The 19,650-nt window shown below is 40.2% G+C and overlaps 2 protein-coding genes across 2 annotated transcripts; both read right to left on the bottom strand.

The window, feature by feature from the left end:
- Positions 1 to 1,296: 1,296 nt before the first annotated feature.
- Positions 1,297 to 2,640, bottom strand: LOC130710027 (expansin-A7). The gene is made up of 3 exons (XM_057559181.1): positions 2,441 to 2,640; positions 1,895 to 2,210; positions 1,297 to 1,786 (listed from the first exon to the last, which is right to left on the bottom strand). Exons 1-3 carry the CDS (start codon positions 2,595 to 2,597, stop codon positions 1,474 to 1,476), a joined length of 786 nt encoding a protein of 261 aa, XP_057415164.1. The 5' UTR covers positions 2,598 to 2,640; the 3' UTR covers positions 1,297 to 1,473.
- Positions 2,641 to 3,512: 872 nt separating this feature from the next.
- Positions 3,513 to 12,519, bottom strand: LOC130710026 (PGR5-like protein 1B, chloroplastic). The gene is made up of 11 exons (XM_057559180.1): positions 12,169 to 12,519; positions 11,975 to 12,096; positions 11,657 to 11,753; positions 11,459 to 11,559; positions 11,097 to 11,153; positions 10,691 to 10,767; positions 10,344 to 10,395; positions 9,539 to 9,649; positions 9,361 to 9,458; positions 9,174 to 9,249; positions 3,513 to 3,800 (listed from the first exon to the last, which is right to left on the bottom strand). The coding sequence occupies exons 1-10, from the start codon at positions 12,365 to 12,367 to the stop codon at positions 9,180 to 9,182; spliced, it is 984 nt and encodes a 327-aa protein (XP_057415163.1). The 5' UTR covers positions 12,368 to 12,519; the 3' UTR covers positions 3,513 to 3,800; positions 9,174 to 9,179.
- Positions 12,520 to 19,650: the final 7,131 nt, after the last annotated feature.

The following is a 19,650-nucleotide window of genomic DNA, read 5'->3' as shown; positions in this document are numbered from 1 at the left end:
TTGCAGATGGACTTTAATTTGGCTCGAATTGCAACACATGTTTTCAGTGGTTTTCACAATTTTTTTTTCTTTCTTTGATGGATGTCTTCTTCATAGTGGTTAAACAACATTATTTACATGAACTAGAAGGACCTGGATGCACGCTTGTCATGCAATTTATCTTCCGCAGTCAAAGAAAAAGCAAATCAAGTATTACCATGGGAAATAAAGAGCCTGAGAGTTTTTACATTTTAGTGGGACATTGCATACTTGGTGTTAGCAGTTTGAGGTTAACTGGTTCTCTCTAAGTGCAGTTACATCATACATGTGTACTAATGAGTTCAGATCCGAAAATAACAACAATCATTAGCGGAGTTATTTAATTTACAGCTAATAACAGAAAATAAATCAGCAGGGGGAATTTTTAGTAGGGTGACATATAGTTTGTGTTTCTTGCATGTATCATCCACGGAAGTCAATCATGTTCAAGTAAAAAATATTCAACAAGAGTTTTTTCCATCCATGTAACAAACATATCATATTAATCAAGGGAAAAAAAATTAAAAAGTGTGAAATGAATAGTAATGAAAAAAAATGTTACATAGTGTGATATACCAAAAAATTCACTACCAAACGTGTTAATCAACTGGTATGAGATTGTTCTAATTGAAGCAAGATATCCGATTCGAGTCTATCTTAAACTAGAACAACTTGTGTCATTGTGAAGAGATTGGGATCTATTACAGTTTTGTATAAATTTATTAATTTCGTCAAGATGTTCAGCTATTGGATCAAACCTTATCACAGAATAAGATGGAGATTGAGATAGATGATTAGAAATGTTCGGTTAATAAACAACAAAAACCCAGCATAGTATAGAATTTTCATGTGATGACAGCCACAATAAGGCTGGGCACATGTCGTAAGTCTCTGTTTTTTATTTTCTTTTAAGTCAGAGGTGGGTGATTGTTGTAGATTCTTATCACATCTACTAATTGAGGAGTTTTGTTGTTGCAGTACAATAAAGAAAGAAAAAATAAAAGGAAATTTTTAATATATATTCACTTGCATTTCTTCTTAATTGAACGCCAAAAAATAGTAGAAAATTAGAAATGATTCTGCACAAAAGAACCTTCTTTGCAGAACCAGGAAAAGAAAATATCAACAAGAAAGAAAGAAGTGAAAAACAAAAAACAGACATTGGCTTGTTTTACACGGCAACCGTATATGTTCATACCAGACATTGGCTTATCTCTAAGTTATATAAATATTCTATTTTTAGTCAATGCAAAGGTTCAGTGGCAAGTTCACAGAATGTCACATAAGAAAACATGAACTTCATTAATTGGGTACATTTCAGCTTTATATAACTAACAAAAAGTGGAAATCTCTTGACAATAATGACCATATGCTTCTCTAGTGGAAATGAAATTCTTCAAAACAGAGAAAATAACCATGGATTTTAAAAAGTTGGGAGGTTATGCAATCAATTGTTTAATGGAAGTTGACAGGGGTGGAATAAGTTAATCCTGCAGCCCAATTAGCAGGAGCAACATTCCATGCTGTTATGGTTTCTCTGGTGGTGTAGGAAGTAACTCTGAAAGAAAGAGCTTGGCCTCTCAGTGTTGCAAATGCTTGGTATGAAGCACCCCAGTTATGGCTCATACTAATCCACCCTGTTCTGCTTCCTTTCACCCACATCTTGGAAACATCACCTCCACCTCCCACGTTCATCAAGTACACCAACAACCAATACCCGTTTCCTTGGAAAGAGAATCGAAGCCCTCCGCGCCTCACGCACGGGACCCTGGCAAATTAATCATGAACTAATTAAATTAAGAGGACTAAAACTGCAATTGAGCCAAAATAGCATGCAATAGAGTTGTGCTAAGTAAATAAGTTTTTTGTCAACTACCTGCGGTACATAACGGGGACAATGCCGGCCTTCCATTGCGCAATTTTCATGAAGGCAGGCTTGGCCATGTCAAAATGCGTACGCGGAGGGTTACACCAGCCGCCGTTATCGGAAGCCTCAGACCAATTAGGAGGGCACAGATTGGTGGCGGTCACCGTGGTGTAAGGCACATTGCCATAGCACGCGCTCGCTTGGACGCATTTTATTTGGTAACAAGTTCCACAAGCGTACCCATTGTTGAACAACGTCGAGCTCAATGCAGCTGTATCTGTTCCGTAACCGTTCAAGAACAAATTTCCGTACCCACATGCTCCTCCTTTAAGTCCATCATTTTAGTCACAAGAAAAAAAAAGTGTTAGTACAAAGTAAAATTGGTTTAAGTAAGATGCTGAGTTACGTATAAGAACAAATTTCCGTACCCACATGAACTTAGCTTTTGCATCAACTATAAAAATGTTTAGTGCATGTTTGAAAATTCTACAACGACAATTAATCTTAAAACCAAAATCAATTTTAAAAAGAAGAAACGGGGAAATATATATATACCCATGGTGGCGGAAGCAGTCTCGTCACCATAAAATGTGGCATGTGCAAGAGTCCATTGACTAGGTCGAAATATGCCAGCTACTAGTGGAGGCTTCCCTATGATTGTGATCATGAATGTGATCAACAAGAAGCTACAAGATTGGTGAATTGGAGCCATGGTTAAGCTTCTGGCTATGAACTTGTTGCTTAATTTCTTCAGAAGAAGGAATGCAGATACTTATATATAACGTTCGATAATGAATTTATGATAGCACGTCGTTAATTGGAAGACATGATACCCACGAAGATTATATAATCTCTGGAAGTCAACAAGATTACTTTCTTTTGTCTTAAAACAATGCTGCTAGCTAGTGTTGTTGATGCGTGAGAGACTGAGAGGGATTGAAGTTGTATCATTCCTGGACGTTGTTACATGAATGAAAAAACGTGCGGACATGTTTTCTAATTTCTAGGTCTCATACTTTTTATTTTTTGGTCACTCTCATCCTTCTTATCATCCATTGAAGAGATTACAATATTCATTCATTCTCATTTTTATAATCCCTTTTCAGCTTCAGCTTGTCGGTAAGCAAAAAGTCAATAGTTCAATTTTAAAATAATTTTTTTTTAAAATTATATGAAGCATAGGTATTGGGTGCAGGTATTGGATACGGGCATATCATATATGTACTACAGCCAAAATGAAGTATTCATTGATATTAAGATATTAATGCTCCCTTTCAAAGAGTTTATTTAAATTTATCTAATAACATAAGCGTTTATGCTAGTGTTTTGGACAACTTAAGTAAATAGTATATTTTTTTGCCTATAAGTTGTTCAAATTAACTTATGAATACGAGGTTATGTTTGCCTATACCTAATTTGAACTTATTTTAATAAGTTTCTCAAATTAACTTATGAATAAGTGTTTATGTGATAAGCGCTTATTGTCATAAGCGACAAATTAAGTTGTTTACTCAAACACATCCTAAATATATTGATTGAGGAAATCCAAATTTTAGGTTAAATTTTGCTGTAAGTGTGTAACAACGTAGCAAAATTTCTTGCACACGTTATTTTAGGTTAGACTCACTTATGGTGTTAAGCACCCTCATAATTAACTCTACCGGTAAACATTCCAGTGTATGCTATACAGAGTCCATATTACTTACAAGTATACAAAGCCACATATACTTACAAGTAGGATACTGGCACATACAAACGGTTGAGATCACACCAATTATGTGTGACAGTGATAACATGACATCACAAATGACACTTTGCTTATTGATAAAATTGGTCTCCTTCACAAGAAACTCCTATGAATGATCTCCCATTGCTGGACAATGACTGTGTTTCGAGGCATACCTGTAGGCATGTACTGCGAATATAATATGTAAATGATTCAGCCATATGCATGTGTTCAGAAAAAAATTTCATACACAAAATTCGTACCTGAGATCTTACTTAAAGAGAATTAAACATGTATCACTTGAACCAACCACTCGTTGGTAGATAGAGCAGATATAAAACTAATTGTTGCAAAATGAAAAATCATTTTACTTATATTAGTCAAATCAGTTGGTGCACAAACATATGCTTGTCATGTAAATGTTGTGAGTAGATATAAGAAAATAGGAACTTTTATAACTACAAGCACCAGTGTTTTTAAAGGTAAGACACATAATCTGTAGAATGTTCACCAAATATTATTGTTTAAAGTTGTTGCAACGACAAAGTGTTAGGTATGCTTCATAGAGACAGCAAGAATCAAAATCGGAGGCGAGAAAAGACAGATTAAAATGGATAAGGAATATGGCCATGGTTGAAGCCTAGAGGCTATCAATAATAATAATTAGGTTCTCATTATCTTAATTATTCAGATTTTGTAAATCTGTTGTTGACCCATTCTTTAGTCAAAAGTCTATTCACTTATTCTTAGGCAAAAGATAAGCGCATGATTAGAGGAGAATCAATAGGAATTTGATAGCTTGATTCACTCCCAATCTTGTCTGCTATCTTGTATATTTAAACTGACAGCAACAAATAACAATGATCAAGTTTTCCAATTACAGTTTATTTCTCTATATGGTATCAGTCAGAAACGATCCAGCCCCTTCTCTCTAATTCAGAACGCTGCTCCTCACCCTTGCCTCCAATGGCCAGTGACAGCACCTCCTTCATCTCCAACCCCTATGAGCCATCCAAACCCTTTGCTTGTATCACTCTTATCAATGTCACCAAGCTTCTTCCCACCAATTATTTTAATTGGAAACTCCAAGTTGAAGCTCTCCTTGATGGCTATGATCTTCTCCAATATCCAGATGGATCCTTCTCCGCGCCGCCGGCATCGATCTCCACCACTGGAACACCTCCAGTGACAACCCCAAATCCTGCTTACCAGACATGGCGTCGACAGGACCGCCTCATCTATGGCGCTCTCCTCACCACTCTCTCCAACGAAGTGGCCTCTCTGGTGTCTCAGACAAAGACCTCTCATGATCTTTGGACCCTCCTCAAGAACACATATGCCAAAGCATCCCGCAGCCATCTCAAGCAACTAAAAGAGCGTCTCCGTATGGCTTCCAAAGGTACCCAATCCATCACAACCTATATGCATTCTCTGAAGCAAACGGCAGATCTTCTTGCATCACTTGGATCTCCTGTCTCTGTTGAAGACATGACTGATCATTTCTTGCGCGGCCTCGACGACGGCTACAGAGCAGTCATTGATGGCGTGAATGCAAGGGATACCCCAATTACCTTTGATGACCTCCTCGAGAAGCTGCTCATCCAGGAACTCTCCATTGTTGCTGCTCAGAGACAAACTTCTGCTCCCCTTACTGCCTTGAATGCTCAGGCTCGACCCAACTCCAACAACCAGTATCGATTTGGTCAATCCTCTGCCCAGTCCAATCAACGCACCAGCAACCGCAAACCGTTTTTAGGCCGCTGTCAATGGTGCAATGTCAAAGGCCATGTTCTGTCTCAGTGCCACATCTTCAAACAGCAACATCCCGGTGTCCCGCCGCCCCCTCGGAACTCTCCGATGTACCCTGGACAGGCTCAGGTCAATGTTGCAGCTGCTGGCCCACCTCAGACTGATTTTTTGGTTGACAGTGGAGCAACGTAACCAATGACCTTGAAAATCTGGCACTCCATCATCCATACACCGGTCCTGACTCGCTGTTTATGGGTAACGGTTCAGGTTTAAACATCTCTCATTCTGGAACACTTTTACTTAATGATTTATCCCTGTCTAATGTTTTGTGTGTTCCTTCCATGAAACAAAAAATCATCTCTGTCTCTAAACTTACCAAACAAACTAACTCTGCTGTTGTTTTCCTTCCAAACTCTTTTCATGTGACGAATCTGCAGACGGGCCACACAACCCATAAAGGATCATGTGTCGATGGACTTTATCTCTGGCCCTCCGCCTCACCATCCGTCCACACCGTCCGCACGGAATCCTCTGCGTCATGGCACCATAAGCTTGGCCACCCTTCATCTTCCATTTTCAAATTTCTTCAACAACATTTTTCTTTGGGTTCAAATAAATTCCAGCAATCAAATTGCAACTCCTGCCAGATTAGCAAAAGTCACAAGCTTCCTTTTCATGAGCCCACTCTTACATCTTCTTATCCATTGGAAATAATTTTTTCAGATGTATGGACTTCTCCTATTTTATCAATTGATGGTCTTCGTTACTATTGCATGTTTGTTGATCATTTTACTCGCTATATCTGGCTTTATCCAATGAAACGCAAATCTGATGTGCAAACTATATTTCCTAAATTTAAATCGCTCATTGAAAACTTTTACCACCACAAAATAAAAATCTTATACACAGATAATGGTGGCGAATATATTGGCCTTCGTCCTTTTTTAACCACTCATGGTATAAGTCATCACACCACCCCACCTCATACACCTGAACACAATGGAATCTCAGAACGCCGGAATCGCCACATAGCTGAAACCGGTCTCTCTCTTCTCCACCACTCGGGCTTGCCCCTCACCTATTGGCCTCACGCCATGACCACTGCAGCCTACCTCATAAATCGTCTCCCAACTCCTATTCTTGAGTACAAATCACCTTATTCCAAGTTGCTCAACATTAGCCCGGATTATCATAAGTTAAAATGTTTTGGATGTTTATGTTTTCCCTGGATTAAACCATATACTAACCATAAACTTGCGCCAAAGTCTGCTATGTGTGTTTTTGTAGGTTACTCGGCTGATCAACATGCGTATTTGTGTCTTGATCCCACAACAGGAAAGATTTACACCTCTCGCCATGTGAAGTTCGTCGAATCTGAATTTCCATTCAGCTCCCTAGTTGCTAAATCATGTCCGGGTGCAGAGCAACAAACAGGCCCACTCCAACTCTCCATTTTACAGCCTATAACCCAACCCACTGTGAGTACCACTCTAAACCCACTGGAAGATTTCTCCGCTACCTCTTCCTCTCCATCTACCAACACCACTCAATCTCCCCCTCCAACCTCACAACCGTCCCCACAACTTCCTGCCCCACCATCACCACCCGCTATCAACCCCAACGGCGGTGGGATCATCACCCGGTCTAAAAACAACATCGTCAAACCCCTCAAAAAGCTCAACCTTCATGTCCTCCTCTCCCATCGAACCCAGCACCATCACCCAGGCTCTTCGTGACCCTGATTGGCGCTCCGCCATGCAAGCCGAATTTGATGCCTTAGACCGCAACAACACTTGGGATCTTGTTAGTCGGACCTCTACTCAAAATTTGGTTGGCTGTAAATGGGTTTTCCGAATCAAACGGAATCCGGATGGATCGATTGATCGTTACAAGGCTCGGTTAGTCGCCAAAGGTTTTCACCAGCGCCCTGGTTGGGACTATACGGAAACATTCAGCCCAGTTGTTAAACCGGTGACCATTCGTATTGTACTAACACTTGCAGTACGCCAAGGATGGTCCATACGTCAGCTTGATGTCAACAATGCGTTCCTTCAAGGGACACTCAAGGAAGAAGTCTTCATGCTACAGCCACCTGGTTTTGTCAACAAAACCTTTCCTGATCATGTCTGTCGCCTCACAAAGGCACTCTATGGACTAAAACAGGCACCTCGTGCTTGGTATACGGAGCTTCGAGTATTCTTGCTCTCCCTTGGCTTTGTCAATTCCACTGCAGATTCATCTCTATTCATATACCAAAAACCGGGCGTTACACTGTACTTATTAGTATATGTTGATGATATAATTGTCACTGGGAGTTCCTCTGCAGAGTTGTCCAAAATCATTGCCACACTTGCTGCTCGTTTTTCATTGAAAGACCTTGGATGTCTCAGCTATTTCTTAGGTGTCGAAGTCATTCCTTCCGCTACAGGTATGTTTCTTTCACAAAGGAAATATATCACTGATCTGCTCCATAAATCAGGCATGGCAGATACGAAACCAGCATCCACTCCCTTGTCTGCGAGTGTTCCATTACTCAAGGATTCAGGTGATCTCCTGCCTTCCCCAACTGAGTACCGAGCACTGGTTGGAAGTCTTCAATACTTGAGCCTTACACGCCCAGACATCGCCTTCAGCACCAACAAACTTGCACAATTCATGCAGAACCCAAGAACGGCGCATTGGTCTGCCCTCAAAAGAGTGCTCAGATATTTGGCGGGCTCTTGTGACAAAGGAGTCTTCATCTCAGCGACTGCCCCGCTGACCTTTCATGCCTACTCGGATGCGGATTGGGCGGGTGACAAGGATGATTATGTTTCAACCACTGGTTACTTGTTGTACCTCGGCAGCACTCCCATCTCTTGGAGCTCTCGAAAGCAACGTTCAGTTGCTCGATCATCAACAGAGGCAGAATATAAAGCCTTGGCTGACACCGCTAGTGAGCTCCTATGGGTCCTTTCCTTGTTCACAGAACTTGGTCACACACCAACCGCCAATCCGGTGATATATTGTGACAATCTCGGTGCCACAAATCTAAGTGCTAATCCTGTCTTCCATTCTCGGATGAAACATATAGCCTTAGCATATCACTTTGTCCGAGAAAATGTTCAACATGGCAAGTTTCGAGTGTCCTTTGTGTCTACTGATGATCAGCTTGCTGATGTTCTAACCAAGCCTCTACTTCGCCCTCGGTTCGAGTCCTTACTGTCCAAGTTGCATCTCTCTTCCAGATTATACAACTTGCGGGAGGATATCAATAATAATAATTAGGTTCTCATTATCTTAATTATTCAGATTTTGTAAATCTGTTGTTGACCCATTCTTTAGTCAAAAGTCTATTGACTTATTCTTAGGCAAAAGATAAGCGCATGATTAGAGGAGAATCAATAGGAATTTGATAGCTTGATTCACTCCCAATCTTGTCTGCTATCTTGTATATTTAAACTGACAGCAACAAATAACAATGATCAAGTTTTCCAATTACAGTTTATTTCTCTATAGAGGCATCCTGTTTGCAATCCTTTATTTTTTAAATTTTTCATTGCAACCTAACAAACTCTTTAGATTAGTTATATTAAGCCACATGGATAGTGGATAATAGGCTGAATTATAGAGGAAATGTGCATATAGTGATATAGGGAAAGGAAAGGTCACAATACAATACCTTCTACAAATTAGCAAAGCTTTTAAAATTTCACTTCTAGTGGATTTATGACTTGATAAAAAACAAAATCAAATATTATATTCTGACATATGCAAAACATATACACTACAATAGACATCGCAGAGAGATTCTTGAGTATACTAGGAATGTACCTCCACTTAGGCGTTACTTCCTTCTGGCAATGTAATCAATCTTGTAGCTGAATCGTATACCATTTCAGTGCCACAGCTGAGTCAAGTGTCATTTTCGATTGTTAGAACTTAGATCAATGCTATTTTGAGTTATATGAGTGATATGTAACGATAATGATTATTAATCAGCTATATTTATTATACATACTTAGAGCATTTGACTTTATTGCTAGAACCACCACTTGCAATTGATAGTATAGTCCCAAAGAAGGAGGTGTTCTCAGTACCACAGTTTGGACATGGACCCTTCAAAAATAAAATATGTCAGTAGATGCACTAGTTCACTTCAACACAACCTACAAGAGTAAGTGTCAGAAAATTTATACCTTTAAAATCAAAAAATCCTTTATAATGACGTTTGTTATTGTCAGAGCTAGCCACACAATGAGGGGAACAGCAGCAAACCAAGTGAAAATGAAACTAAAAGGCTCCGGCAGCTGCACCCAAAAATTTACAATATCTGTTATAATAGCTTTACTGTGATAAAACTTTTGAATATTGATGTGAAGAATCAAATCATCATCCTAGCTTTTGTTTTTAGTTATGCACCATCTCTGATTTTTCATAGATACTACTTGTTTCATATACAATCCAAATTACATACTAGTTATGCTGATTTCTTCAGGGTTTGTAGCCAGGCATGACAAGATACTATAAGGTCAAATGTGAATCATTTTCAGCAACAATATGAATCCAACAAGTTACTGTTTACTTCTTCAGATCTTAGCTAATCTCTTCTTTGTTTTACAACTAGGGGTTCGGCTCATCCAAAATGGTAGTGCAAGAGGTAATTACTGATGAGATAATGTTCTCTACAAATATATGGTTGCTATCATTTCACTACTACATAAAAAGTAAAAAATATTTTAATTTTTATTTTCATCAAATGGTGATCCACTTGAACTTTGCTCTCTAAAGTCTACCCTGTAATTCAGATGATCTTTTTTCCAACTATAAAAAAGCTCAACCATGTACAGATGAATTGCTTCATTAAATTGAGGGCAATAGAATATAGGATAGGAAATGACCATAAAAGTGCAACTACTATCAGATGCTATGACATTCTGGAAACACATTGCATCCAAGTGACCAGTTTGCAATTCTAGATACAACATAAAACTGAGAACATACCTCTAACAGATATGTGATTTCAAATCCAGTCAGATCATCAAGGAAGAAGAACCTGACAGATTATAGGGAAAAATTAAATCAAAGACAAAATGTCAAGACCTTATGTAAACAATAACTTCAATGTCAGTTGGACTATTAGTAAAATTAAGCAAAGAAAGAAACATTTTGGGATGAAACCTTTAAAAGATAAAAATGAAATTGAAATAGTGTATACGGATATGAAAATCATTAAACATGTGGGAGACCAATTTCTGGTTGTAGCTGGAATAAAAAATTTCATTAAGTACATCATGAACCCATGAACTCAATGATAAATTACAAACAGGAGAGAGACAAAAGCTACTTACAATCCTAATGCAATCACAGTGGCTGGAACGTTCAGCAAGAACATCTTTAAGTAGTCAACAGACAGGTCACTGTAAACCTATAAATCGACTGTAGTTAATAAAGAATAAAGATTAAACACAGCAGATCCATTCATCAAGTATTCATGAATCCCAAATGATAGGATAACATGCTAAATCTACTAAATAACGAAGTATTTATCCTATATTCCTTCATCACTTGTGTTCTCAGTAGCTTATCTCCAAATTCAAAAGAAATCTCTTAATAATGAAACAATAAAAAATTATGCCAACATTTATTTAACTTAGCAAGGATGATTTGGGAAGAAAAGAACAACTATACATAACTACAACTGACAAGCAAAACAGAAATATGAGATAAGATTACTGAATATAGATTAACACTTACCTTTCTACTACGAAGACTGCACCTTGGACCCTCTACAACAATTTCACTCCCATTCATCTGAAAACAACTATGAGATCAGTGAATGGTAGCAGAGGGAGGGTAATATATATCTAATAAAGCAATGACTACAGCATTCTCTAATGTCTGTGATTAATATAATGACCAGAGCTTATAATCCATATTGTACGCTTTCCAACATGAAACCCTTAGTGATATTTTTCATGAATGCTGTCGTTTAATTAAAAATGCTTTAGTATCTACAGACCTAACCATTGATTTGGTCAAGACCATACACTTTTACTTCTTTCTTCCTTCAATTATCTGTGAGATAATAATCAATGGATGAGATGAAACTATCATACCTTTAGCCTCATCTTCAAGTCATCATACTCTTTGTCACTCAGAATTGGTTTTCCAGATACATAAGCCATAGAAGCTTCCAGAAATTTTTGTTCATCCGAACCTGTACAAGCATCCAATAAAGACATAAAAGAGCTGAAACTACATGCTAACACAAATTTAATAATCATAACAGCTACAGTCACTAAGTTTCTCCATACTTAGCATGACAACGCTGCTTCCTTCCCACATGAGCTCTTCCTTGAGATTATCAAATTCTTCATTCGACATGATAGCCTTTCCCTCATAATAAAATGACTGTTGAGTAAAACAAAATTAATTTCAGTTCTTTTAGGATCACCATCCATAAATAACTAAGTGTATGTTTGGTTTGACAATCGCCCGAAGTTAAAGTCACTTTAACTCCAAAACTTGTAGCTTTTAACAGGAAGTGCTTATAGAATATTTTACTATGGAATCAAATATGCTACAAGACAACACCAAACTTAAGTTGGGAAAAACAAACTTTGGGGCCATACTTGTAGTGCTTGAAGAAAATCTTGCTCCATTTCACCAACTGATTTTTTATCTTTTTTATCTATGCTACAATATGGGAGGATTTTGCTATCAACAGCACCTTCTTCAAATTCTTCAACCTTTCCTGAAAAAAACAATCTATTGTTAATGAGAAGATGGCCAAGCAATGAATACAAAACAGAGATGATTTTAAGACCTTGTTGATCTGCAGTGGCTTTAGGGGAAAGTAGAAACAGTCTCCGGCGGAGGCATAATTGGCGGCCATTGAACTGAATGAGGTTGAAACGAGAAGAAGTAAAAGAAGAAGAAGAGAGTGGAATTAGGGGGGTTGGTGTAGGTGGAGTGCATGAACGTGGTGATGTTAAAGTGAAGGCTAGTTTGGAAGCTGTGAACATGGTGGTAATGGTGGTGGTGGTGGCAATGGAAGTGTAACTGGAAAAAATTGGAGATGGTGTGTGTGGTGGTTGTTTTGTTTGGAAGGTGAAAAAAAGAGAAAGGAAAATCTAGGTGAGAGATAAGGCAGTGAGAATGTGTGGAGGGAGTTGCAACGGCTTATTCTTCTCTTCAATCTTTGTTGTTCATTTTCTTACGAGTCAGCCTTTGATGATGTGTCCATGAAAAATCGTTGCTGCCATGGATTTTATGTCACGTGGCAAACGCGGGTCCCACGGGATATTCGACAGCTGATTTGTTTTGTTTTCCTTATCTTTAAAGATGGAAACTATGAAAAGAATTGCTTTGTGTATTAGAGAATATATATATTTTATATTTTTATATTTTCATATATATATTTTTTACTGTGTTCACTTAAGGTAAGCAGAATCGACAACCAAGCTTTAAATCTCCACAAAAAAGGGAATGATTAAGATCAGGCCGATTTTTCCATAAATAAAATGAAATCGGCGTTTTCTATGGCACTAATGAACTCTCTTAATTACAATTAATATTTTTCTTTTATACTAGGAAAGGCTAAACCCTAAACTTAATTCCTATATGGAATTTGACCTTACACAAGTGTTGTCCAAATGTCCATTCTCACACTATGCAATGATATTATCATTCGCCTAAAAGGGCAAAGTTACATGTCAAGTAAAGAAAATCCTAGGCTACTCGAAATGTCAGCTTGCTGCTTGATAAGATGACTCGCCATTTGGTATGATGGCTTTGCCACTTGGGGAATCTCAAGGGGCCTTGATCAAACATCCATAACCTTTAACTTTTGATCACACAAGTGATATACTCAAATGATAACCGTCCGATCTATCTAGACAATAATTGATTGGGCACACGTTAAGCTAAACAACCCCTAACCAACCAGTCCAGGTTGGGTGAGATCAAATTCAGTCATCAAATTCTAAGCCATAAGCAAATCGAACGTAGCAAAGAAGACTGCAATCGTTCAATGGATTTGGGATTTCTTCATGTCGCGATTAAGCTAGTTGGGTTGGCGGTTTAAGTAGTTTAACTCAATTTGACATCTACCAAAAAAAAACTCAATTTGACATCAATGTAGGTTGGGTGGAATGTTTTTGACACATTCTGTAAGGCCCAAGTTTTTAAGCTTATGATAAGTGAATAAATTTCTTATTCACGGTTAGGGTTGATGTAATGTGAAGGGAAACCTGAACAAAAGTTCATTAAATGAAATATATTTATGAAGGAGAAAGTTCAGGAAAAGTTCAAGGATTGCATTATGATCGATAAAAGTTATAGCACGATCGTTATACGCTTAACCTAGGTCAGAAACCCTAGTATATAGCTAATTTTCACTTTTAGGAACGATGGAAGTTAATTCCAAAAATCTTTAGAGAAATGTTAGAACTTCTCTTCTTCCATATATCACAATCGTTTCGAGGCGAAACTCTAGGATCTACGAACGTCCGATTCCAATCATCGGAAGTTTGCCGAAACCGGAAACCTGGTATTTCAAAACCCTAGAATTTCTCGACAATGAAGACTTTATCTATTCAGAGCTTCAAATGAATATTCTACACGCGTACACCCATTTCTCTTGATGATTTCCATCTTTCTTCAGAAGGAAGTTTTCCATTCTGACATTCGATGTAAAAAGCAACTTATCGGGTAAAATAGTTTTACACCGACTATGCATTAGTTGCCAAAAATACAAGGAGACATCTTTTTAGTTTTGGAATTCTTTTTCCAAAACATATCTTAGAATTCACGGAGAATGACGCTGGAAAAATCAGATTCGCGAAACTTTCATTTTCCCGCGTTTTGCCAACCTCTATATATAGCCAAGAAAGGAAGAAAAAATCAAAAAAACTACCCATTTCCCCACCCAAACCCGCGACCACAAAGAAGAAGAAGGAGGAGAAGATTTTCTTCATCGCTTGCTTGATCGTCGATCAATCAGTTGCTGCTTCAAGGCTTCGAGGTATAGTCGCTAATCCTTACCTCCGATCGCTTTTTCCATAGCTTTTCTGTAGACTTTTCTGAGCTGATAGTTTTGAGGTTTTTGCAAAACTATCCTGAATATTTCATTTCTGATTCCAAACCTCTTCCTTATGTGCCCACTTCTGCCGGGTTAGATTTTCCGTTATGTCGCCGGAATTCCGCCGGAATCAATTTTAGCCTAAAATACCCATTTTTGGAGTTTTTGAAGTAAAGCTTCAACCTTTAGGCTGAAAACTATCGCTTTAGCTTAGTGCTAGTAGGATTAATTGTCATAAACGTCGTTGGTGACGTCCCTGTCAAATTTGATTTTTGGGATTTCAGTTTTGAAAATCCTAAGTTAAAAATCATGACCAAAATACCCCTGCGACAGTTTTTGATCCGATAATTTTTCCGAGTTCAGAATACCCTTAGTTACGACTAATGAAAGCATAGGAACCAAGTTTGATCGAAGAAAAATCGAGTCCCCTAATTACCTAAAGTGGCCGAACCTATTAAGGGGGGGGGGGGGGGAGGAGGAAATTTCCTTTTCCGAAAACTTGTCCTTTCGCGCTAGTTTATCATACCTCGGAGTATGTACTACTTCGGGTAACCTTAGTGAACATCGATAGCTTAGTTTCCGATAGATTCTGATAGTATTCTGTGGTTTTATTGTAAAGGTGTTTTTGAGGATTTCCCTGAGGAACAACACTTTGAGTGTGAGGAAGCGTTTGACGATCATTCTGGAGAACCTACAGGTGAGGGCATCTCACTGAATCTCTAGTTAATACTTAGGGTCGATGCTTTCGACATTGTTTACTGTTTATGCACTGGATTGCGTGTGATTGGAAAATGTTTTCTGAGGCTTCAACTGACAATGTAGATGATGCATCTACTGAATGTTTTTGATGAGTGAATTACATGCTAAGTGCTAATTGGGTAATTTAGGATGTGTGGTGCATGCCTTATATGCTAAGTGCTATGTGGTTATTGCTTAATATGTTGATATATGACATGTTGATTTGTTGTGCTGAGTTATTTATACTTATGCAATGAGATCTGAGATTCTGAATGGTGAGGATAGCGGGCAGGTCATGCCGATTTTATTTTGAGAGTTTTGAGAAAGTTTGATAGGACGAATGAGATTCGGACCTTGTAATGATGTGTATGGATTGAGACATTCTCTGGAGTCATTTGGGGATTAGGAGATCCCGAGAACTTATAGGAATTTGCGATAAGACTAAAAAGGATATTATTTTGAAAAGAAAACTCATAAGACCTTAAATAACCTCTAAATCTTTAAGTAATGAAAACAACCTCGAAGGAAGGCATTGGAAGTCAAATCTTAGTTTTGGAAAAACGAGAAGTGTCGTCGGATCCAAGTGTTGTGTATGTTGATGTTCTTGTGCTGTTGGAGCAGCTGTTGTTGTTGTGCGGTTGGAGCAGCGTTTGTTGTTGTGCTGTTGGAGCAGCTATGTTGATGGGCTATCCTGGGGATAAGTCCGGGAAACCGTTAGTTTCCGAGAGTGTGATACTCTGTGCTTGTTGAGCAGTTATGACCATCGGTTGAGATGAGTCGGATGATTTGTAGATCATCATGAGTTATGTGTTGTTGTGAAGTGTTGTCTTTTGTCGCAGAATCGACTTTTACCTTAGGGTAAGCTTTTAGAGACATTAATTTACCTAGAACACGTGGCGACGTGTCGAGTGAGGTCGGAGACGTTGTTTGGTTAATCACATTGCATTCATGCATACATAGGAGGTTTATACACGGCGTGATACCGGACCTCGGAGAATTCCAAATGTCGTCGGTTTCCAAAATGGTCATAAGACTCGGAATGCCGTGTAAGAGCGTTTGTAGACGTCTCTTGTAGCAGACCGAAATGGCAGACCTACGGGTTACGGCTGATCTGACTACCGTTGTTGTTGGAGTAAGAGGCACACGGGCCGAAATGGTCCCACCGTGGCTGGTGCTAGGGCTGATCCGTTGATGTCCATCCGTTCCGGATTGCATGTTGGTTGACTGGGTTAACCTGCATATCATTTCATGCAACATGCATACTGACTTAGTTGATGAGTGTGATTGCTATTTGATAATCTTACTTGGAACATGTTAAGTGTTATTATTGTTGTTATGTTTTGTGGAATATGCAACCCTAGGATGTTATCCCTAGCTATAAGCCTAAGCGTCTATTTATTATCTGTACCTATTGGGTTTAATATTTACTTAGTTCTTTGGAGTTGACCCTCGCGTCTTCTGTGTGTGTTTTGGCGGACAACGCCTTTTGTCAGATGTCCATTGCGGATTGGTTCACAATGGTCCACCCTTCGGAGGGGATCAGATATGAGATGATCGACCAGGACGACCCCGGGTCGTGGGTGGTTGACCCCGCGAGCCATCGAGCGACGTATTCGGGGCGTATCTTGGAGGACCATGTGGATAGTGGAGGACTCTTGAGGTCAGGAGTGTTGAGGAGATGCTCTATCAGCTTCAACTTGCCACCGGGCGTTCACTGTGGACCCGGATTTAGAGGAGCACCGCCGCCACCGTCATCTTCAGAGGACGAGGATCCCTCAGAGGAGATTCCAGTGGGAGTGCCTTCGGCAGGGTCTAGTGCACCCACCGTTGGGATCATTGATGATCAGGGTTCGGGCCCTAAGCCCGTGAGTCCAGCATCGAAGCGTACTGCGGTTGCGAGGGGAGGACGGATAGGGTTGGTAGACTTAGTTGTTCTGGATTCTGATTCAGACGACGATCATGCTAGCACGTAGGTTTAGTGCTGGTGTGAGCTCCTCGAGTTAGGATTAGTGTAGGAGTAGAGTCGTAGCTCTGAGCGTCATTTGTTACTTAGGGGACAGGGTAGTTCCGCCTATAGCTTTTTGTGTGGTTTCCTTACGGGAATCACAGAGAGTTGGCTGGACTTAGGAGGTCTTATTTTCAGACCATTGGGTCAGCTTATTCTCAGTTTTGAGGGATGGTGTTGCGGACACTTCACCCTTTCATTCGGTTTGTACATATTGCCTACGGGCGCTACTCTTCTATTACCCGTCACTGGAGGTTTACTCGTGACGAGGTTGCTACTTACAGCGGGGGCTGTTTATATATTGTATATTAGTTTTATTACTTTTCGCATTTGGGTTTTATTTAATTCAGTCTTGTCTTAGTTATTATCGAAAAAAAATATTCACGTTTTTCCGCATTAAGTTTATTGTTGGTTACTAAAGTGACGCCACCGAAATCGGGGTGTTACATTGTGGTATCAGAGCCTGGTTGAGTCTTTCGGGAGTTGTTGGGGAATAGGTCTTCTATGCTAGGTTGTGTGACTCTGCAAAGAGTGAAAATTGATTGTCTGCAAGCGATTTTTCGCTTAAAATTGATTGAAGTTATTGCTTAATCATATTGTATAGTTATGCTAGATGCTATCGTATGATGAGTACTAACTGTTTGCTTCCCTTAGCAGAACATGGTGAATTCTAATCAGCTAGCTGAGATGATGGCCACTATGGCCCAAGCGGTGACCGCACAGGCGAATGATAGTGCAATGAGGCGTGTTGCTGAGGAAGCACGTGCCCAGCATCAACGTCAGAGAGAGATAACTCTCGACCAAAACAAAGGCCTCAATGACTTCAGGAGGCAAGATCCACCCAAGTTCTCAGGTGGTACTGACCCAGACAAAGCGGATCTCTGGATCCAGGAAATCGAGAAGATTTTCGGCGTTCTGCAGACAGTTGAGGGTGCCAAGGTGGGCATGGCGACTTATCTTCTGCTAGGAGATGCTGAGTACTGGTGGAAGGGCACCAGGGGAATCATGGAGGCCAACCATGAAGAGATTAACTGGAACTCGTTCCGAACTGCATTCTTGGAGAAATACTTTCCAACAAGTGCTCGGGATGAGCGGGAGTCACAATTTCTAACCCTCCGTCAGGGAGGTATGTCGGTGCCGGAATTTGCTTCGAAGCTGGAATCCTTGGCGAAGCATTTCCAATTCTTTCATGACCACGTGAACGAGCGCTACATGTGCAAGCGCTTCGTTAATGGACTGAGGCCGGATATTGAGGACTCAGTGAGGCCACTGGGAATCATGCGATTCCAATCATTGGTGGAGAAAGCCACGGAAGTGGAACTGATGAAGAACCGGAGGCTAAACCGGGCTGGAACTGGAGGGCCGATGAGGTCGAGCTCTCAGAATTTTCAGAACAGAGGAAGGTTTCAAAATAGGAGGCCGTATCAGCGTCCTGGTGGTAGAGGAGCGGCTTCGGGATCTTACAGACCCATGGTGGGTGCTGCTGGTGGTTCTGGGGATCAGACTCAGAACAGGGAGTTGACTTGCTTCAGGTGTGGGAAGCCAGGGCATTACGCTCGTGCTTGTCCCGACACGAGACCCCAATGCTACAACTGTAACAAATTGGGGCATACTGCTGCAAGTGCAGGCTACCAAAGGCGGAACCAACCGTCAACACTGCTCGAGGGAAGCGTCCTGCTGCAAAGGCGAGAGTCTACACCATGGATGGTGAAGATGCTGAGGGGGTCGATGGACTGATTAGAGGCGACTGCGAGATTGACGGTAACCTCTTATCCGTACTTTTTGATTCCGGTGCAACGCATTCATTTATCTCTAGGGATTGTGCGATCAGATTAAGACTTCCTATTACTGCTTTGAGCTTCGATCTGATAGTTGCTACTCCTGCCAAGACTCTACTTGCTAATTCAGCATGCATGTATTGTCCGATAACATATAACAATAGGATCTACCATGCTAACCTAGTATGCCTAACTCTTAAGAACCTAGATGTTATCCTAGGAATGGATTGGTTGTCCCGCTATCATTGTCTTTTGGACTGCAACCGAAAGAGAGTGGTATTTCCTGATTCGGATCTTTCCGAGTATCTATCTGCCAATCACATCAGCGTCGCTTTGAACGAGGGATCTCAGGAGTATTCTGTTTTGCTAAGCTTGGAGAGCAAAGGGAACCCAGAAGTTAGCAGTATTCCAGTGGTGAAAGAATTCACGGATGTTTTTCCTGGCGATGTACCTGGATTGCCGCCTGTGCGCGACATTGAGTTTGCTATAGACATCGTACCGGGAACAGGGCCGATTTCGATTGCACCATATCGTATGGCACCTGCGGAGCTAGTGGAATTGAAGTCCCAACTCGAAGATCTTCTGTCGAAGAGATTCATACGACCAAGCGTTTCACCTTGGGGAGCGCCAGTCTTATTGGTGAAGAAGAAGGACGGGAAGTCGAGATTATGTGTCGACTACCGACAATTGAACAAGGTAACCGTC

The sequence above is a fragment of the Lotus japonicus genome, chromosome 4 (genome assembly GCF_012489685.1).
Source record: "Lotus japonicus ecotype B-129 chromosome 4, LjGifu_v1.2".
Lineage (NCBI taxonomy): Eukaryota > Viridiplantae > Streptophyta > Magnoliopsida > Fabales > Fabaceae > Lotus > Lotus japonicus.
Note: the sequence above shows the minus strand (reverse complement) of the source record. Positions and strands in the feature narration are given on the sequence as shown.